This window comes from Penicillium canariense (assembly GCF_028826845.1).
Source record: "Penicillium canariense strain IBT 26290 chromosome Unknown utg000002l_segment0_segment0, whole genome shotgun sequence".
Lineage (NCBI taxonomy): Eukaryota > Fungi > Ascomycota > Eurotiomycetes > Eurotiales > Aspergillaceae > Penicillium > Penicillium canariense.
The window spans coordinates 2,500,013-2,524,092 of NW_026622729.1; the positions used below are offsets into that span (position 1 = coordinate 2,500,013).

General features: G+C 53.8%; 8 protein-coding genes across 8 annotated transcripts; 5 read left to right on the forward strand and 3 right to left on the reverse strand.

Annotated features, from left to right (window-relative positions):
• Nucleotides 1-4,832: 4,832 nt before the first annotated feature.
• Nucleotides 4,833-5,159, forward strand: N7482_004103 (uncharacterized protein; the record flags this gene model as incomplete). Its single annotated transcript, XM_056686228.1, has 1 exon — nt 4,833-5,159. One exon carries the CDS (start codon nt 4,833-4,835, stop codon nt 5,157-5,159), a length of 327 nt encoding a protein of 108 aa, XP_056544970.1.
• Nucleotides 5,160-9,213: 4,054 nt separating this feature from the next.
• N7482_004104 (serine/threonine-protein kinase) lies at nt 9,214-11,564 on the forward strand (the record flags this gene model as incomplete). The annotated part of the gene is made up of 2 exons (XM_056686229.1): nt 9,214-9,378; nt 9,438-11,564. The coding sequence occupies 2 exons, from the start codon at nt 9,214-9,216 to the stop codon at nt 11,562-11,564; spliced, it is 2,292 nt and encodes a 763-aa protein (XP_056544971.1).
• A 2,135-nt stretch (nt 11,565-13,699) lies between these two features.
• On the forward strand, nt 13,700-14,910 carry N7482_004105 (exosome non-catalytic core subunit RRP42; the record flags this gene model as incomplete). Its single annotated transcript, XM_056686230.1, has 2 exons — nt 13,700-14,233; nt 14,293-14,910. 2 exons carry the CDS (start codon nt 13,700-13,702, stop codon nt 14,908-14,910), a joined length of 1,152 nt encoding a protein of 383 aa, XP_056544972.1.
• A 263-nt stretch (nt 14,911-15,173) lies between these two features.
• Nucleotides 15,174-16,071, reverse strand: N7482_004106 (uncharacterized protein; the record flags this gene model as incomplete). Its single annotated transcript, XM_056686231.1, has 2 exons — nt 15,174-15,575; nt 15,664-16,071. 2 exons carry the CDS (start codon nt 16,069-16,071, stop codon nt 15,174-15,176), a joined length of 810 nt encoding a protein of 269 aa, XP_056544973.1.
• A 1,515-nt stretch (nt 16,072-17,586) lies between these two features.
• On the forward strand, nt 17,587-18,208 carry N7482_004107 (cytochrome c-like domain-containing protein; the record flags this gene model as incomplete). The annotated part of the gene is made up of 3 exons (XM_056686232.1): nt 17,587-17,952; nt 18,029-18,123; nt 18,184-18,208. 3 exons carry the CDS (start codon nt 17,587-17,589, stop codon nt 18,206-18,208), a joined length of 486 nt encoding a protein of 161 aa, XP_056544974.1.
• A 1,171-nt stretch (nt 18,209-19,379) lies between these two features.
• N7482_004108 (uncharacterized protein) lies at nt 19,380-21,344 on the forward strand (the record flags this gene model as incomplete). Its single annotated transcript, XM_056686233.1, has 2 exons — nt 19,380-19,938; nt 20,017-21,344. 2 exons carry the CDS (start codon nt 19,380-19,382, stop codon nt 21,342-21,344), a joined length of 1,887 nt encoding a protein of 628 aa, XP_056544975.1.
• A 1,059-nt stretch (nt 21,345-22,403) lies between these two features.
• N7482_004109 (uncharacterized protein) lies at nt 22,404-23,114 on the reverse strand (the record flags this gene model as incomplete). Its single annotated transcript, XM_056686234.1, has 2 exons — nt 22,404-22,745; nt 22,803-23,114. 2 exons carry the CDS (start codon nt 23,112-23,114, stop codon nt 22,404-22,406), a joined length of 654 nt encoding a protein of 217 aa, XP_056544976.1.
• Nucleotides 23,115-23,238: 124 nt separating this feature from the next.
• Nucleotides 23,239-23,857, reverse strand: N7482_004110 (protein kinase; the record flags this gene model as incomplete). Its single annotated transcript, XM_056686235.1, has 2 exons — nt 23,239-23,544; nt 23,567-23,857. 2 exons carry the CDS (start codon nt 23,855-23,857, stop codon nt 23,239-23,241), a joined length of 597 nt encoding a protein of 198 aa, XP_056544977.1.
• Between the last annotated feature and the right edge of the window lie 223 nt (nt 23,858-24,080).

Consider the following 24,080-nt stretch of genomic DNA (forward strand, 5'->3'; position numbering starts at 1 on the left):
GCGAGCGATTCAAGAGTCTGTCAGGCAGAGAAATTGCGAGTGCTGAGGGGCTGTGGGGTAACGGTGGCGATCCCAAACACTGGCGTCACTGGGTCTCACTGCTGGCGACTGTTCCCCTCGACACACGAGGACATCCTGACACACTCGCGGGCACACAAAGACCACGGACCCCGACGTCACCGCCTGGCACACTCTGTGGTTGTGCTGAATGTGGCGTAGGTTAATCTATTAAGGTGCCACGAGAGGCCTGGCTCAGGGCGTCATGATGGTCCCCCATCCACAGAATCCACCTTCCATGCGATGCCTGCGCCTCTTATGCCGCTTAGGTCGATTGCGATACTCTCTGCACCTATCAGCATGTAGGTTTCATATCGCGAGTAGCATAGGAGGCTTGTCTTTAGTGCAATCGTGCAGGCGAGCAGTCGGCTGCCACCCGGCAGACCAATCAGCGCTGGTTGGTGGGCGATGGGCCTCCAGCGTGCAGCAGGATGTCATCATACCTGCCGATGCAGATATTTCTGCTCCAATCCAGTCGTAGAGAGCCCTTCAAGTCTCAGGGCTGGAAATAGTCCGCTTGGTCCCGTCAAGCTCTTTTAGCGCGGGACTAAGATATATTTTGGAGGATCGTCGTGTGCTTTCTTAAGACCTATTCTATGGCCGCTCTTGCCTGAGAGATGGGTGAGCATGCTACTTGGGCGCGATGAGAGAGCCACAGCATTCTGTTGTTGGTTCTGATGTCGATTGGACTCAGGTTCAGATCTATGAGTCGCAACCACGCGGCGAAGAGGTGAAGACGGCGCGAACCGTTGGCTAGAGTGGGGGCCGCAGAACCACCGATGTCATACTCACGGCACACGCAAGGGGCGACCCAGAAATCCACCTCTGGGAAGCTGAAAATGGGAAATTGAAAACAAGAGTAGCCCGAAGAGTCTCGGTTCGCCCAAGATAAACCCCAGGCCAAATAAGATCGGTAGCGTCATAAAACTGAAAGCATAATCACAACTCATTGAACCTCATAGCTTCTCCGCAAGACACAATCATTCGAAAACCACGCCTAGCTGATAATATTTAGCCGCACCCCTCCCAAGGGTTCCCGTCAGACAATCATACCTCGTCTAGAGACGAGGCTCCTTGGCCCGGAAGGATCCCCGGGGGAGTACAGAACACCCGCAAAGCTGTTAGAGGGCTGCACCAAGTCTTTGCCGTGCACCATGCTACACTGCGTCTCCTCTTATCCAGTCTGAGGAGAGGGAATTCGGTTGGCCAGAGACGAATATGGAACCCCAGTAAGCTGCTAAGCTGTTAGTACGTGGAGTCGGAATCCGAGAAGGATATGGAAACATGCCTTGTTTGGGCAGCCCCAGCCATTCTCATCGTTCTGCTTAGGCCCTTCCCCTTGTCGAACTCCCGGATCCTATGCCCAGAATTCCCAGAGTCTGCGGTCAGAAAGAGAGCCAGGCCGGAGTCCCATGGTAAATGAAGCGATAGGGTTAGCCACCCGAAGAATATGCATAATATTTTAGAAGAGACTTGGCTTACCTCCCTGCTCACTCCTCATGCCTCGCTGCTCGGGGCGTCACTCGATACTGCAACTGTTGCATCGGGCAATCTGCTGAGAGTTAGAGACCTCCAAGCTGTCGGTGAGTATTGCATAACGGAGGCGTCGCATTCCGGTCTTCAAGAAGCAAGCGATAGGGGTATCCTTCCGGCAGAGAGCACAAGGATGCTACTGGGGGCTGGTCAACCATGTCACCATAGGCCGGACCTCCACATAAACTCACTTGTTTGGCAGGTGGATAAATGCCAGCCTATTCAGCACCATGTGAGATTACAGATTCGTCAAGACCAGGGTTTGTGCAGGACATCAACTCACGTTCCTTGCTCGGCTCGTTCCATCCCACCCGCCCAGTCACCGTGAGCTTGCGACTCCTCGTCCGATTTGATCACGCCATCGAGAAGAAAGTTCAGCAAAGTCCGGTGGTGTGTAGTAAAGGATGTTTTTGATGTTCAGTAGCTAGAATAAAGCCACTAAGGCCATGTGGTATTGAAGCAAAAAGGTAGAGGAAAGAGAGGAAGAAGGCAGGTGGGGAGAGGAAGTGCTTGAGATGCACAGGTGGCGCGGTTCATATTGTCATTTATACCGGGACACACCACAAAAGATAATCAGCTCGAAGGTGTCACATTGTTCCGCTCGTGGAGTTCACTATGGGCAACGGTTGTGAGAGAGTGTGATTCCTTTCCATCTTGGATACTTCGTGCCTTCTGCAATGGCATTTGCTTCCAATGCATGTATACAGTAAATTGCCTCACAGTGCGAGAACAAGGGTGTTTCCGTATGATATGATGTGAAACTCCGTAGAAGGGGGCAGAGGAGATACCAACCGTTAGTAAGGACAACGCTGAGTACGGCGAGTGGTAGCTCTAATATAGAACCACGGCCCAAGTGAGATCAAAGGGGAGCCAGCTATCTGACAAAATTCCATGCAGAGGATGTAACATGATTTGGATACTGGGTGAATTCTATTAGAGTACAATGCAATGCTGAATACCATGGGTAGAAACGACGCACCTTCGACCAAGTCAACATCCAAAATAGCGGCCATGTCTTCTCGGAAATGATCATATACGCAAAGGGCCTGTACCTAGGCGCTATAAAATCACATAATGTAAGAGTCGGAGAACTACTTCAACACAGACTGTGTGCTGTGTTGCGACATGGGGATATCTAAACCTAAACGTATGTGAGTGGCCTTGTTACTGTAGAAGCCGGGAACCCATTTGATAGAGTGCCTTGATATTCTAGGCATTACCAGTTAGTAGCTAGAGAACTACGAGAAGAGCCTTCATTATCACAGCCCTCGAAGCCAATCTGTTGAAAGCATCAAGCATGTCCAAAGGGGCCATTAATCATTCTCAAAAGTGAGGATGGACTTTAAAACTTACCTATCAAAATTGAATAACAGGATTGGTGATTACAACCTCATGGTGAATAAGAGCAAACAAGCCACAAAATGCACCTACTGTCACTGATGCGTTCAGCCTATATACCTATACCACTGATTGTATCTACAACATATCTTCCTATAGAGGCCTATGGCTGTGCAGACCGACTATATATCACGGTGCTGGCGTATAATCTGGTAAAATGCAGTATCCTGGAAGAATTCATTCTTGCAAGGTCGAATATGTCATCCAACCTGGTGGCCAATGTAATTGATTCGAGACCATTCACCTCGGAAATCAAAATCAAAATATTCCGCCAGCAGCCGCATTGGCATCCAGCTGGTGGAATCATACAAAGTGAGATTTTTCTGATGCAATGCCTGTGACGCCGAGTCTCTTCTCCGAGTGTGTCTGCAGAGTCTTGCCATATAAAGCTGTTTCCTTCCTAGTTCTATCCAGGGGCCGTGGGCAGTACTTGTATAGTTAATGATCAATGACTACTGACTCATGTCCAAGGGAGAAGTAAGGCCATAGAGAGGAAGGAGCGATCACAGTACTCTTTGTGTTGAAATGCTATACAGGGGGCAATTATTGCAACTCCACAAGACTAACCTGATGAATGCCATCGCTTTTTCACCCTGTCAGTTCTCTTAGCACAGAATAGCACATTACTGAGTCAAACAACAGTCCATCCGGCCATCGCAATCTCGGCACTGCAAAGGGGGTAAAGTTTCCACACTCCTTTTCAACAACCCTCCTCACGAACAATAGACATCTTCCCAAAATACCTCAACGCAGGGACACTACCAAGCCAGACCACTCTCCACCTCTTCATTTTCACCAGCCTTTACCTCTATCTACTAAATCCCCGATTGGCTCCCACTCAAATCCTTCCAGAAACTTCACCCGGGAAGGGGGGGGGGGCCAGGGCCAATATCTCACGCAACTTGGACCAAAAGCTCTGACATGCGGTGCACATCCAGTCAGACATAAACAAGCCTAGCCGCTCCGCGCCCACGGTCAGATCCCGTCCATCCCCGGCACCGAAGGGGAGAGGCCGCGCATCTTCCCCCATCTCCATAGAAGCCACGCTTCTGACCTTCCAGAAACGCTAAAGCGTCGAATGGGAGCGCTCATTTCCGCGGTGATAGTGGAGACTAGACGCGGACCGGACCCGGTCCCCCGTGGAAATTGGAAAATTAACGGACAGTGCTAACGCGAGTTGGCTACGGAGGGTAGGGATCCAGGGGCCAGGTTGCCTCGTGCGGGTTTCGCGGGCACTAGGAGATGGGACGGCGAGTACTCCGGATCGATCGGGGAGTTCGAGTGGGTTTGGGTTTGACATGGGTGTTCCGTCTCTGATACGTGCCCTGATGCTCCCGGCGTCCCAGATTGTGGGAAAAGGGGGGGGAGGGGGGGGGGGGCGGTCAAGTGCACGGAGTATGTACACCCAACATACCGAGGACTTTGTGTTGTTCGGCGTCACTTGTGGGTCGAGTGAGTTAGCAACTGCCTAGTTGGCATTACTTGAAGTGCTATTGATAGGGAGGAGAGAGTTTTGTTCTGTTTTCCTTTGGGAGGGGCTGAGGGAGGATTGGAGTTTGTCGAGATGGAGAGGTGGGGCGGCTCCTCCCCCGGGGGGCGGAAGAAAGCAGAGAAAGAATAGTAACAATAGTCTAATAATGGAGCACGAGGCAACAATGATGGTATAGTAGTGATACGTGTTTGCTTCGCCCACTGCTATTCTTGGGAAAACGGAATGGGGGAGAAAAGCTGGGAAGGCACAGCCTAGGACGAAGAAAGACTGGAAATGGCAATGGCCGAGTCAGAGAGCCCAAGGTAAAGACACAGGCGCGTTGCCCAGTCACCGAGAGTTTAATGATCCCTTCATGCCGTTTTTTGCGTTCGCCACGGAGGACCACAGCCACCTTCTCGAAGCCCGAAGGAACACCGGAACACACCAGCGCCTCCCGGCACTCTGGCAACGGCGCAATAGTCCCATTCCGGGCGCTGGGTTCTCTGTGGCAAAAAGGAAAGGGACAGGGAGCGATCCCCCCTGGGCAACAGACGGCCCTCTCGGGTACGAAGGGACGGGCCTGGACGAGTCCCACGTCGGTGGAGCATCCGTCGTCCCCCGACGGCACCGAGGCTGGGTCTCCACCCGTGAGGCCTGCAGCAATGAACGCGCGCGCGGAGGGAGTGGGTCCCAGCAGTGATATAGGAAGCGCGGAGTGAATCAGAGCCCACTTCGTGCTGGGCGAGGAGCCTGGCCAGAGGGTTGCCAACTGCCTGCCCAAGCGAATCCAAAACCCCCCCGGGGGTCCCCTTCCTCTTGAATCCACCAATGGCTTTGTTGGTGCGTAGAGGGGATCCATCGCACTATGATTTTCTGAACTTGTCTATTGGCGCGTTGGTCAGTGTCGTGGATACTGCTGGATTCGCCGGTGACGAGCATTCAGGACCCACGGAGTCCCGACTCCACCGTCGTCCACTCGCACTGTTGGACTGCGCGGTGAACGGGGTCCTCCCACGGTATTGTCGGCGCGGTGTGCCCCATTGAGGGGTAGTAGTGATGATGATGTGTTCTTCGTTCTTGGAGATGCCCATAAGTGTGCTTGCTGCGCTGGTGCTGTACTGATGCTGTGCTGGTGCCCAAGCTCTGTTTTCTTGCCTAAGCGCATTACGCTGTGGTGGTAAACCGTCTCTGGGTGGTCTTGCTTTCTGTGGTCTGTGGATGGTGGACTTGGACTCTTGCTTTTTCGAGTTAACCCCTTGGCACTGTCGTCTCCACTGGTAATGAATCGCTGGGACGACTCCGTATGCCGGCGGTACGGCCCTTGAAGGTGAACCCACCACACCGCCGGCTGGTCAGAACAAAGTCCCTTTCTGCAGCGATCGGGAAAGGGCCGAACCCACTGGTCTGTGGCCCTATTCCATGCAATTCCGTATTCCATGCGATATTTCATGACTTCAGTGAATGCGATGCGGCTGATGGATAGCATGAGAGGAGTCAACCTGTCGAGGCACAGAAAGTATCCTGGATGGCCCGTGTGAGGCGCAGGATGCGCAGGATGCCCAGGGGTATGGGTATGGCAATCCTGGAACGATCCTCGCGGGCCAAACGGTCGCCCCAGAGTTCGTCTGGTCTGACAGGCTCAGTCATTACGATTCCACCTCGGCTGCAGGGAAAGCGCGGAATGAAATGGGTGCTTGGTGGGGTTGCAACTAAGAATCATCCTAAACTCGAGGCCGGTGGTCGATTATTACTCTTCCTGTGGGCCACGAGTAGATCATGCCAGGATGCCAAGATGATTTGCGAAGCCTACACGATGTACAGAGTAGACGGTGTCCATCGGCCCATACTGTACTCTGTACCTGTACACGTATTGCGAGCCTTCTCGACCTGACAGGTAGTTTGGGCTGCGTTGATCATCCATCGTCCTTTCCACATCTGGGTCCTCGGGTTCCTGGGAAGTGGAGCAGCACCAGAGCCACGGATTTGCGGGAGTGCATGTGCCCTATCACAGAGCCGGTCGTGGTGATCTATGGCGAAATCTGGATATCCGGAGGGTCTCTTCTGGTTTTTTGTCCCCAACCCGCGACGGGACATTGGACGATGATGGAATTTCCCTGTGCCTCATGGTCGCCTCCCCATGATCGGAGTTCCCCCGGAGACACGGCATGGTTCTCTGGAGAAAAATGAGGAACCACATTACGGGCATCATGGAGGACCACGCGAGAGGGCGTTCTCCATAGCGCGAAGGAGTCACAACAAAGCCAGCGAGACTCGAAAAGGACGAGTATAACACGAAAAATTGGGGCCTTCTGAGTTCGCGAATCGGAAGGCGTCCACAGGAAATCATGCCGCGCCATCTGTTCCCAAATCGGCGGGGCGTCGCATCGGTCGGTCCCATCTGTCGTAACCAGTCTGCCGGGGAGCCTCGCGCCACCCCCAGCGCCAGCAAGGCAGAGAGAGAGAAGAGGGAAGCATTCGGCACATAATTTGAAATCGCCTGTCCCGAGGACGGACGGTATATGCATTCAACAGACCACCAGACGACCATAAACAGGGCTACCAATGACCCGCATGGATTGTAGGCGGGATGCATGCCCGGTCCCATGGTACAGTCGCCCCCGCCGGCTTAAGCTTACCTCCCCAGAGCCTATGCGAACGCATCCGTGGAACTCGAACCTAATCTCCTCATCTTTTCTCCTTCTGGCCGTGTGCTCCGTAACATAGAATGGTGATTGATTCTCCTGCACATGGATCAACTCGGACCAGTCGGGGCTCCACCTTCAGTGAAAGCGCCCCTCTCCTTCGGACCCCCGGAGGAAAGGGATCCTACGAAGGGCGGGTGGCGAGGGCGGATGCCCGGTCAACGAGCGTCATGGTCTGTCGGGAGCGATGAAACAGGGGGGCGACTTCCTCAGATGAGACTGCATCACTCACCCGCACAATCCTGGCCGTCCCGAGCCCATCCTTGCGGCGTGCGACACCCGATTCTGAGGGTAGGACATGACATAGCACACAGGATGCTCCTTGCGGGGAATTTCACTGCTGGTCTGGGAGGTCTAGGCCAAGGTGGTCGAGGGCTTGGAGAAATCTGGAGGGCAAATGATATGTCGGACCGGTTCACGGGAGTGTCTAGCGCTTGTGATGTGTTGACCCACGTCATGGGGTGATCCTCCTGTCGCGTCGTGTTGCGGGAAATACAAGTCCGACTGGTAAGGCCCGATCGAGACCCTGACAAATGACCAAGTCCAGTTTTTAGTCCCACGGGCAACACGGCCCAACCCCTCCGGACGCCCACCAGTAACCGACTGGGCCCCGGTTAGGGCTGCGTGGGCGACCGCGACAGGCCTACACCTTGAATGCCCAACCTCCCCAATATTTAGGCGGCAGAGCTTGCATCACCCTAGCGGTCAAAGAAGGACCGCATACAATACCGCTCTTCTCGAGGCCTGAATCGTCTCATCAGGATGAACGGGTCAGTCCGGAGTATGGAGTCGTGGAGATTACGATTATTGTAGGATGAGGTATTTTACTTGCTTTTTTTTTTTTTTCCTTTGTAACTCAAAAGAAGGTGCCGAATTTTCCTTAGCGCATTCACTAACCACCACTAACCAGAACGGTTGAAGCAGTCTACGACGGTTAAAAGCCTCCCCAAGATGGCTAGCGTGGAGTCCACGGGACCTGGCCAGAGTGGACGTATGTATGGTCACGGTGTATATGTGGTAACGGTGTATCCGCCCGTACCAGGAACCCGCAGCCGCCGTCCACCCGACGCGTGCCATTGGATGACACGGGAACTGTCCGTGGATTTGGTTTGTTTTTAATTGTTTTTCACGGGGGTTTCTGTGGGCCAACAGATGTGAATGGTCGGGCGGGTCATTATGAGTGCTCGACCACTATCGTATTTCTTCACTCGATTACCGCGAGAATACTCCGTACTTTTGGACCTCCTGTCTCCACACGAGATGTTGTGGTGATGGGTTCATGTATGTTCACTCGATGCCTCCACTGGACTCCTCCCCCTCTCCGGCCTCGTGCTCGTGCAGACCTTTTCTATCAGCATTTCGCTTCTCCTCTCTTTCCCTTCTCACTCGCAACTCGCACTATCCGCTCATCTGACCTCATCCCCCCTCTACGGAGTCAAGAGGATCAGGACCCTCCTAGAACCCGCAAGTGGACTGATCTGCGTCTTAACGTGGTTTAATTTACCGTCCCCACGGCCCCGTCTGGGAAGCTCGCGAGCTGTCAGCGCGTCAGGGGCTTGACTGGCTTAGCCCTCGGCCTTCGATCGCTTCACGGCGCCCCCCCTCAAACGGGTCCTCTCCTATTCTGGCGTGGGTTCCTTTTTATTGCATCGTGCTCGGGCTTTCGGCGGGTTCTATGACTTGTTCCCCCCTCCTCCTACTTCCTCTGTTTATCCAATCTCTCCCCTCCTCTCTTCCACATCCCATACCAACTACTCCGTCACTCCTTACATACCGTCCGACTATACACCGTTTCGATCGATCTAATGGGACAGAAGCTGTCTCCTTACTCGCTATAACTGCACTCCTCGGGTGATGCGCTTCGGCCCCAATTGACTTCGCCCCCGAATTCTCGTGGAATCTCATCCCTAAAAGCCCCTCTAATGTATGAGGCCCCCCATCTGGACGTGTCGCTCACGGCTGTGGTTGGCCGTCTGGGGCTTGGAAGCTGACTGAAAACACCATGCAGACTCCTCTTCATCTGCGGGCAGATCCGAAGAGACCGCTACTACAATGACCGTCACATATGAGCCTCCCTCCCGGGGGACGCACACATCAATGGCGAGCCTCGAAGACCGCTTTCAAGTGTTGAAGGAGGTGGGCGATGGCAGCTTCGGAAGCGTCGCCCTGGCCCGGGTACGGACGGCGGGTGCTCACATCGCGCGACGAGGGACGATGGTATGGATATGAGATGAGAGATGAGCTTGATGGGCGCGCGGATATTAACACCGTTCTAGGTCGCGATCAAAACAATGAAGAAGACGTTCGACTCACTCGGCCCCTGTCTAGAGCTTCGCGAGGTCATCTTCCTGCGCACCCTCCCTGTGCACCCACACCTCGTTCCCGCGCTCGACATCTTCCTCGACCCTCTCACCCGCAAGCTACACATCTGCATGGAGTACATGGACGGCAACCTGTATCAATTGATGAAGGCCCGCGACCACAAGTATTTCGAAGGCAAGCACGTCAAGAGTATCTTGTACCAGATCCTGTCTGGCTTAGATCATATCCATGCCCATCACTTCTTCCACCGCGACATCAAGCCAGAGAACATCCTGGTGTCAACCTCCGCCCCCAATGACTCGCCCTTCAGCCGCTATTCGAACCTCGTCACGCCTCCCTCCACCCCTCCCACCTACACCGTGAAGATCGCCGACTTTGGTCTTGCGCGGGAGACGCACTCCAAGCACCCCTACACCACCTACGTCTCGACCCGCTGGTATCGGGCCCCCGAAGTACTTCTGCGTGCAGGGGTGTACTCCGCCCCCGTGGATATGTGGGCTGTCGGTGCCATGGCCGTGGAAATCGCTACGCTAAAGCCGCTGTTCCCTGGAGGCAATGAGGTCGACCAAGTATGGCGAGTTTGTGAAATTATGGGCAGCCCTGGAAACTGGTACAGCAAGTCGGGTGCCAAGATTGGCGGTGGTGAGTGGCGCGAGGGATCGCGACTTGCCCACAAGCTGGGCTTCACGTTCCCCAAGATGGCGCCGCATGCGATGGATACCGTGCTCCAGCAGCCCCAATGGCCCGCTGCGCTCGCGGAGTTTGTTACTTGGTGTCTCATGTGGGATCCGAAGAACCGCCCGACCTCGACCCAGGCATTGAACCATGAGTACTTTGCCGATGCGGTCGATCCTGTGCGACCCAAGTCCTCTACCTCCTCGCGCCTGCTGGGCCGCAAGCCGTCCGACAGGAGCTTCAAGTCTCCCACCCTCACCCCCAGCGACTCCCCCACTCTTTCCTCCAAGCCTTCTTGGTTCCGTCGGTCGTTGATTGGCCGCTCCGAGAGCCCTGTTCTGACGGTGGATGGCGACAGCCCTGCCCGACCCCCTGCGGTCTCGTATAACACTGTTCCCGAAATCCAGCCTGCCAAGGCCCGACCAGCGAACACCAAGCGGGCGACCTGGGCCAACGGTGCCCCAATGCCCATTCTTCCTTCGATTCGCCCCGTTTCTCCTCTCTCAAACTCTGTGACCGCGCAAGCTAACGCGACGGTGGCTCACGGCGACACATTAAAGCCGCCCGAGGCTGACCAGAGCAAGACCAAGAAGATTGGTCGTCAATTGTCTGTCAACTCGAACGGAAATCACTACTCTGAGGTTCACCGGCAAGAGGCGGAGCGGATCCTCAATGGCTCTGGCAACGTCACCCCCACTACGAAGGAGAGCTTCTTCTCGCACCTGCGCAAGCGTGCCCGCCGACTCTCAGGACGGAATGCGGCCATTCCCGCAGAGGATATTGAAGCCAATGCCGGCTGCATTCCCTGGTCGAACCGTTCCTCAATGGCTCTTGATGGAGCGAATCCGAGCGAACCCAAGCCGCACTCCGACTTGAGTGAGCTCGACAAGGCTCTCCAGAGCGTCAAGTACTCGCTGGACACCTCCACTCTCAGCAATGTGCCTGTGCATCTGACGCATAGCGCCGAGAATCTGACCAAGCGGCAGTCCATGCCTACCAGCAATCCCGGCCCGATCTCCAGCCGGACACGCCGCGCACTCCAGATGACCGGCCACCCGGTTCACCGCTACGAAACACCGGAGGAAGAGGATGAGCTGTTGGACGAGGTGCTGCACTCTGCCAGCAAGGCTGCCAAACGCCTTGCGCAGACCCAGGCCCTAGCTTCCCACTCTCCCAACGTGACCCACCGACAGACCGACAACTCGCGTGCTCTTCCCAGCCCCTATCCCACCCCCTCGCCCACGGCCAAGGCAGAAGGCTACTTCGAGACGCCCGTCAAGCAGAATGGGGCCAAGGTCGACAACGCAAACTCCAACCGCCAGTGGCCGACGCCTCCCTACGAGGAGGCTGAGTGGAACAACAAGGCATCCACACTCCACTTTCCCTCCGGATCCAACTATATCTAAGCGAGAACCATTTCTTCACCTAACCTAAATCATCTCAACCAACTCCGTCCTATCTACTACAACACCATCGACCTCCACCTCCATTTCCCTCTCCGGTTATCTACAATTTGAGTTGGACTTGAGAAACACCCAAAAACATGGCGAGAGAATGTGCCAAAAAGCGGATATCAACAGAGTTTAGGCGTATTGGTTTTTCGTTTCGGGATCTCTCTTTTTCACCTCTTCTCAAGGTTGGGCCTCGTCTCCGGATTTGATTTGATTCGTTTTTGCGTTGGGGGTATGGTCTCTCCTATTCCGTTCCCCATTTTCTTTTCCTTTTTTTTTTCTCTTTTCATCTTCATACCCCATAGGCCTTTTTGATAGAGATGGATCCGGCCTCGCACCTTGTGTTGTGATTCCCCCTTTCCTTTTCTGCGCCCTTCTCGGTTTTTCTGGAGTCCTTTCGCTTGTGATTCTTCTTCTGGCGTTGTACATGCTCCACATTTCTCTTCTTTCCTTTCACTGTCCATTGATACCACCACGCGCAAGCCGCATTATATACCACTCCCTATACCATGCACACCCACATTCCTGCATCGCACATCTTGCCTATCAACTCCATTTCTGATGAACATGGCGACTTCATTTTCTTTTGTCGATATACTTGCTCTTACATTGTACATTGTCTCTGGCTACTCCCGCCCCGCCCGCTCCTACTCCTGTCTATCGCTTTTCACTGCCGCGGTTCCGCTCTCGCCTTTGCTTCCTCATTGTCGGCATGGCTGAACTTGCTGTTCACTCACTCATTTCTTGTATCATTTGCCTTTTCTGGCTCCACATTATCTGACGTGCTCGACTGGCTGGGATCCGGTCGGGTGAAATTATCTAATTGTAATATAGTATCTACAGCGATTTGGGCAATCATAAATACCCTTACCATGCCGAATACCCATTATTTATATATCCTCTGCACCTGGATTCCTATATCCTTAAGATTTTAATGCCTACTATACACGGGCTTAAACTCGTTTTCCGAATGTATCTCGTTGGGCTCAAATGGCGTATGTAGGGGGGGGGGGATGATGTGAATAGAGAGTGTTTGGCATAGAAGACTTTTGTACCAGGGAAGTCCGCGGTGCCAGCAAATTGCACTCAGCAGCTTGGGGTTCATGAGCTCATCGGCGAGGTTTTGGCAGACTGACCATGACTGTCCCAGTCTTCCAGCTTGAAATTAAGGGACGACGTGGTAAATTTGAAGCGGTGGGCAGAAGATAGTTCCCAGGCTCTGGCATCTTTGGTCAATTCATATAAGCAACTCAGAGAGATCAAGTCTAAGGATTGACCATGCATTGAATTAAGCTAAGCCGAGAGCCACCCGAGCCTCAGACAGAAATGAGTCGGTCAAAACCGTCCAAGCAACCAGACCGCTGGTCTCTGTGCCTTCATACTACAGGAAGGTGCGAACTCAGCCACGACGCATCGCGTCCGTTGCCCTGGCGGGTAAGTTGGGCGTCAAATTCAAATGATGCTTTTGAAATACTGACACATAGTAAGTAGTTGAAAGATTTGAGCGGAGTCAGGAACCTCCACCTATTTGGTTTCCAGAGTCACCACTCTATTCATGTGTCTTTCGACTTCATTCTTTAAAAGAGTAGCTAAAGAACTCTGGCGAACAGGGAGACTAATTAGATTCAAATTCTCACCAAATTAAGTACAAAGACCTGAGATACCTACAACTATCTACACCATGCGAAGGTATGTTCGATTAAATCAGAAAGCTTGTGTAGGTCTAAGGTTGAACCTCGAGTTGCGCCGTCTTACTATGCGGCCCGGTTAGGCTCGGAGCAATGATGATCCGGCGGCCATCAAGATTTCCCAATCGAGCAGATGTCTGCTCTTCATGACTTTTTTTCCACGATTGATGTCCTGCAAGCCACGAAATTTGCGCTGTGACTGGTGTCTGCTGCGCATTGTTCTTCCTACGTCTGAATATACTGCAGTCTTTTCTTGCACACAATCAGCGAACCTGGACTTCGACTGCTCAAACTTCCCGTTCCGACACCATCGAAAAGAATCCCGCAGCTCTCATAGCTGAGTTGCGCACACTCTCTACCTGTCGTTCCTCCTCAGCTCGACAATTCCGCACATAAACAATCATGTCCAACCAAAGACAGGCCTCATCGGCCTCCCAAGTACCGCACCTCTCTCCCGCCGAGCTCTCCTACCTGTACACCTCACTCTCGCTCCCAAAATCATCGATCCGCCCGGACGGCCGTTCACCAACCCAATTTCGGCCATTGACCGCCGAAACTAACATTTTGCCGGGAACCAACGGCAGTGCACGCGTCGGTTTCGCAGACGGGACGCAGGCGATCGTCGGCGTCAAGGCCGAGGTCGAGAAGACGGTTCTGTCGAATGAGACGGTCGATGCGCGCAGTGAATTTGGGATCAGCGAGGATCGCGGGGAGCAGGAAGGATCTGCTGCTGTTGGTGGGCATGGCTCGTGGGTGCAGATGTCCATTGAGATCCCCGGGTTCCGGGACGACGATGCGCTGCCCGTTTTTCTGTCGGAGATGATGCGAGAGAGCTTGGTTGGCGCCGTCGGCTCTGCGGAGGCGAGCGATATGACCGGTGGGCTTAAGGGGCGACTGGTCATTAATAAACGGTGGCATTGGCGGTTGTATATTGATGTAAGACCCTGCGCCGACTTTGTACATGAGCAGGCTTGATGCTAATTGCGGTATATTAGGTCCTGCTTCTCTCACAACCTCTGTCATACCCTCTTCCCCTTCTCTCGCTAACTACCCATCTGGCCCTCTTATCTACAAAACTTCCCAAACTGAAGTCTCAAGGCGAGGAGGATCCTTTCTTCGACGATGACTGGGCCGTCGCCGAGTACCTCTACCCGCGTGTGTCTCTTTCCAGCGCAAAGCACTCCGCCCGCTCACCGTTTGTCCGTCCGCCGGTGACACTGCTCGTCATCTCCGTCGGCGAGAACATCATCTTCGATCCGAACCGGGAAGAAATTGCCGTCGCGGATGCCGTTCTGGCTATCTCCATCACCCGCGACAGCGAAGCAGGCAATCTGAAGCTGCTTTCTATCCGCACGGTCGACCCTCCATCCCGGCTTACCCAGCCGGGTATTCCCAACTCGGAGAACGTGAATATGCTCGGCGCTGTGGCATCCACGGAAGACGTGGCTGTCTTGAACCCGGCTACGGGCGAGGAAGAGGTGCCTGGCGTATGGCGGCCGCGACGTGGCGGTGTCAAGCGCAGTGTCATTGCGGAGATGGTGAAGACTGTGCTGAAGAAGGGTGGTGTTGGTGAAGAGGTGTTGGAGGGATTGGAGGGGGTGGAGGTATCATGAGTTATGTCCATGTATGCAAAAAGAACCTTGTTTCAATAATACCATTTCATATTCCAAGAGCCCAGAAAGGGCGGAGAGGCGATTCATGATCGTGAGCTATTGGATGGAGTATGAACATTCTCCAGATGCAAAGATCTATAATATAAAAAGAAACCAAGAAATACACCATATCAACCCATTCGTACACAGGTTATCCGAAATTCAGCGTTCAGGTCAACAAGCTCCATGATGGAGCCAACCCCCAGCGCCGTCAGTGCAGGAGATCACCAAATCCCAAGCCACTTCTTAACAGGCTTCTTCTTCCCCTCCCAGTCAACAAAGTCGTCACCCGCACCCTCCGCATTAGCAGCCGCAGCAACGCCCACCGCCACGGGCGACTGGCCTTCCAGCCCCTCGGCGGGGGCCTCCTTCTCAGGCGCCTCTTCCAGCCCATGCGCAACACGGTACTGCCTCCGCTTCTCAGCATCCTCGACGCGGCGGTGGCGCTGCTCGCGCACGCGCATAGACTCGTGCTGCACGTGCATGCGGTAGACATGTAGCGCTTGCGAGCAGGTGTCGATCGGGTGCGTGAAGAGGTCCGACCATGCCGGGAGGAGATGCGCAAAGGGCGAGGTGGCCTTGAAATTTGTGGTGAAGGTGAAGGTGGCAAGGGTGGTGAGTGTGCCCTATGCGAGAGATAGAGGTTAGCGGCTGTTTCGGATGATTCCACGAGGGGAACGAGGTCGGTATTTGGTAGGTGGCCGGTTCTCTTACCATCGCAATCCAGATATGGATCCATCGAGAAGTCAGGAACTTGAACATCACTGTGCCCTCTGGCGGGAACATGTTGGGGTACTGCTTTTGGTTCTGCGCCTCGCGCTCCTCCGCACTCAATGGCCGGCCATAGTTAACTGGTTGTCCGGAGGGCGAGGTGCGCGCTGGGGTCACAAGACGCTGCGGGTGCGACGGCGGGCGGAACTTGTCTGGTTGCGAGAGAATGCGCGACTTATCGGTGACCCTTTTGGACTTTGCCGCTGCGCTGCGAGTCTCGGAGAAGCAGCGGCGGGGGGCGGTGCTCAGCTCATGACGGCCGTGTTGTTGTGTTTGTTGGAGCGTGCGGAGGGTTCGGGAGGTGGGAAGGCCTCGGGGGAGAAGGAAAGGGGGGATTGAGTTTGGAGGCATTGTGATTTAAATTGTCCAGGATATCTTAGGTCCCGATGGTGGTCTTACCCCCTTGGCCTGTACGCAGTGTAGTTCGCACGTCTCTGCGATGGACGGGATTTTCAATATCACGTGACATAAAATCGTCCGATGTGACCGGGCCCTGCTGGAAAAATGGTCGGGGGAAAATTGCCTGCAGCTGGGCCGGTCGACACGTGCTCCGAGTACAAAAAAGAAATTCTATTAAGCTGGAGCTCTGCGCACTTGCATGCCTGCTAGGATCAGTGTTTTTCGGTGATTCCCATTGTAAAGCCTACAATAGCCTGGTCTCCACGCCGGAATGGCTAGGTAGAGGTAGGGTCAGCACCACCCATTAGTTGAGTACTACAGTATAAAGAGAGCACTGTCAGTGCCGAGTTTACTCCGCAGCATCAATTCCAATGACTTCCGGCCTCAGGATCCACCGTCGGTGCAAGGCCCGGTCTGGGTGGACTGTGGCGGGCCCCCGGACAGCGAATAATAGCAGATGTATTTCGCAGCCCCGGTGGACCGGCCTTCGGGGCAAGAGGCCAAGTATTCCAACTCTGAGGGGGGAAAGGGCATGGGCTGGCTGCGGCGCCGCCAAACAAGGGCCTGGCCGTACTCCGTAAACAGATCCAAATCGTATTGGATGGAGATCTGTTCTCGAGCTTCTTCAGGCACGATTGAAAAGCCACGGGGGAAGATGATGACGGATGAGATCATCGGGGAGGACTCAGAGGCGATTCAGCTGCCGTAGCGCCCCAAGCCCATGCCGGAAGAATCAGCTACTAGCGACTGCCAGGAGTGCATTGATGAGTTCCCGGATCATCTGATAGCTAAGACGTCAGAATCATAGCTTTCGGCCCGTCAAGGCGTAGGCAAACGGCCTGTTCGGTGGCTGTTGATGAGTGCAAGAAGGGCCAAGACTCACCGAGGGCGACCCGGTTGCGCCCGTTGCGCTGCATTAGCCGGCCTCTGATTGGTGGGTGTCCGGATCACGGGAGCCGGACGGAAGGTACAAAATGTTGGCCAGGTTGGAAAATCTTGCTTCTCCTTCCCGCTGACTCTTCATCTCCTGTACAGACTCTTCTTTCTCTTCAATCTCCTTCATTCTCTTTCACAATGGGCAAGGAAGCCGCTAAGTTCGCTCCTGGTAAGTTTGTTCTCCTTGCCTTCAGGCAATCGCGCAGGAATTGGTCTGGGAGAGGTTCTTGTTGCGCCACGACGGCGAGGTGAAGGCAGAAGGGAGTGAAGGCTGAGGGGAGTGAAGAGAATGGATGGAAGCAGGAGCTCGTCACTGCATCTGCCTTGTGGCCGCGCATTGAGCTCCGTCCCTGAGGAGAATGATGTGGTCGCACTGTCTCTCGCCTCAACTGCGACCCCCGTTCACCTCGTACCTTCCTCCAACCTTCGCTCCTTTACGCCCGCTCTCTCTCTCGTCTGTACACATCAACACTCCTCTATACCGATCGTCTCCATTCTGGTGGCTTCGTGCGCTGCGCGCACTCTGTCATCATGACGACCTTCGACGTATTCTGCCTGCTGCAAATCATCGATATGCGCGAGGCCGAGCTTGAGGCTGCCGAGGCCGCGAAGCAAGCCATCTCGAAGTCGCAGCTACAGTTGCAGTCGCAGTCGCAAATTGCGCCTACCATTCAGTCCCGGTTGACTAATTCGCTCTTCACTCCAGGTGACTCTGCGAAGGGCGCCAAGCTTTTCCAGACCCGCTGCGCTCAGTGCCACACTGTCGAGGCCAGCGGTGCCCACAAGGTCGGCCCCAAGCTGCACGGTCTGTTCGGCCGCAAGACTGGCTCTGAGGAGGGCTATGCCTACACCGATGCCAACAAGCAGGCTGGTGTGACCTGGAACGAGGACACTCTGGTGAGTGCATCCCCCGACTGAGGTTGAAACCACCACACGCCGATGAGAGATACTAATAACCACTCCTCCTGCACAGTTCACCTACCTCGAGAACCCCAAGAAGTTCATCCCCGGTACCAAGATGGCCTTCGGCGGTCTCAAGAAGAACAAGGAGCGCAACGACCTCATCACGTGAGTTTCCCGCCTGCATGATTCGCTGACGAGCCCCAGCTAACTTCTGTTCCACCACAGCTACCTCAAGGAGGCCACCGCTTAAATGACTCGATGTGCTTTTATTCTCCCCTCCGCGGCCTTTACGTTCTCTTCTCTTTTACCCCGTCTCGTGGAATTCAATAGACATCTGGGGATTGGTTTGGCGCCGCGGGCTGATTTCCGGGTCTCCGAGGGACCGGGCATGTAATATTATCTGAGACTACTTCATGGTTGACCCGCAATAGATCTGAAAAACTTTCCTCTCTTCTCTTCATCTAGTCTTAATCCGGACTCAAGCGTCCATACCTCTCCATTCTGCGTTGTGATCTGGCGTAGGTGGCTGCACGTCACTGCAGGTACTGGAGGGGGTAAAGGCGTGGCGATCGCCGGCTGCAGCTAAAGGAACAGAGACTGGGGGTGGAAGCGTTCGCAAGGGGTGACGCCAGTACGCTGATTAGGCCAACCGGGCCAGGCCAACCAAAGGCCGGGGAATGCCAGTGGATGAGTCGGGAAGATACCGTGTTTCAGCATTCGAGCACCAGGCAAAAGAGACTCGTCGGGCGGCAATGGCGGTCAGGCACCGCCGGTAGGTACCGCCGGAGTTCCCGCCCGGGTTCCTCCCGCACCGCATCCGCAGCCAAAATGTACCTGTGGAGGACCACCGAAGTACCCCTCAAGTACCTCTCGAGGTCCACCTGCGATCTCACACCCACTCCCCCGGCTGATTGGCCCAGCCTCCTCTGCAGGTGAGGAGTTCCCTCGATTCCCGCATTGCTGGACGAGGCGCTGTCTCTCATCCTCAGCGATCGATGCCTCTGGGTTCTGTTAAATATCGTGGATGCTCGATTGTGACGGAACCACACCCCAACCCCCAGTACTATACTTGCAGCTGCCCGCATTCCAGGCGTATACAAAAGTACACTGCACACCCCCGCCAGAAGCCGTGACTTATCGCATCGCAATCTGATCGCATCGCATTCAAGTGCGCGGGGTCGATCGTCTCCCAACCATTCTCTCCGGACTTCGACCAGTCTTCTGGTAGCAGGCCCAGCGCATGAGACCTTGTTCGAGGCGTTGACACTAACCACCCTGATCTGATCACCCAGCTCCCAGTCTTTAGTTCTGTCACCAGTCGCTGCTTCGCGATCGCAAGACAACGCACTTCTGCGCGCTGTCGCTGTGATTGCAGAATACCCCTCGCTCTGAAGCGCCTACACCGATACACGCCGTCCGCCATGTTGGACGAGCTGGACAACGTCTTCGACGAGCATCCGTCGCTGGATGCCTCGCTCGAGGACTTTGAGAACAACAGCAATGCGCACCGCTCCCCGCTCTTCGGCATCCCATCCCAGCACTCTGGATTTCGGTCAGAGGAGTCGGACGGTGAAGTTGATGACCCCACTGTGGCTGATCGCTGGTCGCCGCCTGGCTTGCGCCAGCATGACTATGTCCAGGGCAGTGGCTGGTACCGCCATCAGCCCTACGGGCGGAAGGCGCGCCTCAATGCAGACCGTTTTGAATTGAAGCCTACCGTCGGGGTGAACATGTCGCCGTCGCAGTCGCGCGAGCCAAGCCCACAGTATGAGGATGCGCTCGAAGGCTTGACGACGCATAAGATATGTGAAGACGGCGATGTCGATGTGACCATCGCGGCCAATGTACCTCTACCTGGCAGCGCTGGTACCCCACAGACAGGAAGATCCCCCAGCCCAGTTCCACCGCAGGGCCCCAGCGCAGCGCGCAACCGCCCCGAGGATGACGGATCGGGCTTTGGTGCAGAGAATCTGAGTAATTGTAGGCATTGTCTGACTTTGGGTTATTGTTGACTTCCAAACATGGAAACACTAACGTCTTTGTCGCACGGCTGAAAAGACATCCGTTTTGCGGTACGCGCAGAAGTCCAGCATCGCGAACCCATTGCCGCCCTCTTTGGCTACCTTCGCGGCAAGTTGGACAGGATTACTAGCTCCAAGTCCAACACCACCCTGTCGGTCCTCATCCTCCTTCTTTCCGTCGCATTTATGCGCGCATTGTTCCTCCCGGGCCTACCGCAGGCTATTCCCGATTTGGTCAAGCTGTCAGGTTTTGCGCGTTCATTTGAGCCTCTGATTTACTACTCTGAGAATGGAGTTCAGCAGATTGGGACGTTGCAGGAGACAGGTGTTGCAGTCTGGGACCTCAGCGAGTCAGTACGCGGCACGAACATGACCAGCGCACCCGTTATCGTCCGACAACTAGATGAGCTGTCCGACTCGCTCAAGTCACTCTCCCTAGAGTTGACCCGGTTCTTCGCCAATGTTGATTCGGACGTGGATTCGATCCTGATCGTCATGGATTGGGCCAAGCGCGAGCTCGAAACCCTCTCCGCCCAACCACCCAGCACACTGCCAACAATCGTCTTCGACAACATGCACAACATGCTTTCCCGCCTCGGTGCCCTCGAGTATACAGCCGAAGTCTCCGACGGAGGCAGCCCAGCTGCCGCAACAACGACCACCACGCTCGGCCACGTAGTCATGGCCGTCTTGGGCCCCACGTCGGCGCAGCGCACCCGTGCTACCCTCACCCGCACCTTCACCGAGTTCCTTTCCGTTCTTGAAGAGTCGATCAACAGCGAATTGACACACTCGACCGCCCTCTTCGCCCTCTTCGAATCCATCGACCGCCAATTCCTCAACCTGCAACGCACCGTCGTCCGCGAATCCGACGCGCAGGAGCGCGCCGAGGGCGAAATGCTGAGTTCCCTGTGGACACGCGTACTCGGCCCCGACGCAGCCGCCGTCCGCAAGTACGAGAAGAACAAGAAACTTCTCGCGAACGTGCGCAGCCGCACTGTGGCCAATAAACATCTCCTCGTGGACCACCGCGGGCGCCTGCTCACGCTGAAGGTGAACCTGGAGACGCTGCGACGGAAGCTCGTGAGCCCGCTTGTTCGCCGGAATGACTCGGTGAGCTTTATGGGTGTTGATGGTGCGTCTGGCTCGGGGAGCTCTGGAGTGGCGGGACGCATGCTGGGTCCCGTTGAAGCTGTCATCGATAGCCAGATCAAGGGGTTAGAGGGGACCTATGAGTACCTTCGGTCTGTGCGGGAGCGCCAGAAAGCCAAGTTAATGGAGATGGTGTACGGTGCAGGGCGGAAACCGTCTTTGTCGATGTTTGATGGGATTGATGGGCAGGAGAAGGGGATTGAGGGGGCATAGGCTCTTTCCAATCTCCTTTTTCGGTCTGTTATCTACATTTGGTTATTTCGTATGTCATTTAGCATCGGTTCTGGTGTCATTTTGACTTTCTTCCTTTTGGATCCTATTTCTGGCGTTCCTGGGCTGGCCTGTTCGGATTAAGTGGTATCTGGGGCTACCCGCCCCTGGTGGATACGGCGTTTCCCGGTCTTGACCTCGGCCCTGATCTGTTGATGCAAATGAATGGCGGACAGGGAGGAAACTCGAGGCGTGTGCAAGACAAAAGGGATAGATTTATTGGTAGCACATATTCTGCTCAATGTTATTCTACTTGCCTCTTATCGTTGACTATCTAGTGTATATTATCACTCTATTATCTTCAAGACCTCTTTCCGCGCTGTACAAAAGCCAACTCACTGCGGATTCTTGTACAGTCAGATTCGAAATCACTTGCGACTTGATTCCCGAACCGTAGCTCGAGACACGCTAATCTACATTAGGCATAGCCGTTGATCCTAGATTTCCAAGAATAGACCTTGCATTTTATAGTAATTATATGCTATCCTATCCACCCCAAGCAGGAGACCTCTTTACTTATCATCTCTCTTGAATATCACGTTAGACCTCACAAGATGGCTCCGAGACTTCCCCCATCAAAGTTGTATCTTATCCGCGATATAATAGAGAGCTAGTTACTTACAATATCTTAGATGGCCGAGGAAGCTAAATACAGCTAGGTTACGATTATAAATATTCGTATAAACCTACGGCGATTTAGAAGTGTCCACGTACCCCCAACTCGAATAGGACGGAAATAGACCGTGATACTACTAATAATCGAATCGCCCTACGATTACCTATCTCAAAAACCCGGTCTATACCTCGATAAGATAGCTATTTTCCTCTAGGATAACTTGGATAGTGTATTGATATGGTCGGTGCAAAAGAAGAGAGTGCTAGAGGCCATTTTTGGCACATAGGCTTGAAGATCGAAGAAGTCTCAGGAAGTGGCTAGGTACCATCTCGAATGCGAACAATTTCCCCACGTGCCCTCACGGCGTAATAACTGTTTGTCTTGGGTCACTCATTAAACCAGGGGTCATCAAGAACTTGTTTCGCTGACGCTCTTGCAGACGGCTCAAAATGCAATAGCCTTCCAATGATTTGTCCCAGCCTCACTATGTCCTCTCGTGTGAGATCGGGACTCAGCGGGCCATCAAAGTATACTTCTTCCAGCCATTCCTGTAGGTTGGGCCCGGTGCTTTCTGGGGTTATACCATCCCCTGCTTTCATCGTATCCCATATCTCTTGCCATCTTTCAGGTAGATCATCAGTTGCCATCTCTCGCATTTGGCCAACAAGAATTGTGGGTGTTATTAAGCAGGTGTCGAAAGGTGGCTGGCCCACGAAAAGTTCAAAGAGCTGTCAAGCTTATCAGCCTATTGTCGTTAGCGATTACCCAAGGGTTATTTCACCTACCATACAGCCCATGCTCCACAAGTCAACACGATAATCAATGCGATCTTGGAATATAACTTCCGGTGCCCGAATAGATAAAGGTGTATGTAGTGTTTCAGGAATTGTAGTGCGCAAAAATGATTCTCCGAAGTCGATTATTTTGACAGCCTGAGCCAGATTCCAAGAATACGTCCGATATGAAGTAGGCTTCACAATATATCCGGGCATGCCAGGTTCTAGGCCTTTCCCATCACGTCTTTGGACATAGCCAATTTCTGGGTTTCCTAACATCTCAGTAAACTTTTCTTCTGTCAAATCGTCTATGTAAGGCATAGTGAAGGCCAAATTGCGGGTATGCAGATCTATATCAGGTGAACATCATTCAAAGCATTTCGAAGAATTGGAAGTGATTTACCTCCATGTCCAATATTTTGTTGGTGCAAACTATCAAGTCCGATCAAACATTGCTTTGCAATAACTTTGGCGAGCTTTCCAGGAAGTCTCCCGTCTGGAAAGTGGCATCAATTGTGTCCGGAATGTTAGGCCCTAGAAGCTCATAAACAAGGCATTTATGAGAGCCATTTGGGCCCTTTAGATCGAAGTCATCAAGCATGTGGACCGTATGTTTCGGACGAGGGTGATGAGATGCCAACTCTTTCATAGTTTGGAGCTCTCGCGAGTCCCTATCATGTTCACTTTCTGCAACAGAAATTTTGATAGCAACATACGCCTCTTCCCTGTAAACAAGCAGCTTTTCAGTTAGCTAGAACTACCGCGAGTCATACAAGATTGTACAACCTTTGATCTCGGGCCCCCCAAACTGTTGAGTAGCCTCCCCACCCTAGTTTATGTAGCACCTTATACCTTCCAGCTTTCAGGGATTCCCCCAAAGTGACTGGGTGGTAACCGCCTTGTCGATAGCGATGAAGTGGCTCAGCGTTAATGGTAGAAATATAAAGGGGCTGGTCCATCTGACTCCTGTTTGGATTGGTAGATATGGACCTAGAGACAATGCAAAACGGTGAGATGCTCCTCAAGGGGATACTACGGCTCAATATTATCCAGGAGATGGCCATTAGATGATATCAGAATGTTCTGTGTGTCGGGCATGATAATGGGGCCAGATTATGTGATCGAAATGTCCTACGCGCCCGGGAAAAGATGATGTGGCAGCAACCCACAAGCAATAGCCAATCACATGATCCAAAAATGCGCCTAATACTTTCTGACGCCAAATGATTCGTTATTGGCACACGTAAAATAAACGGGCGCGTATGCATTCTCACAAGACCATACTAC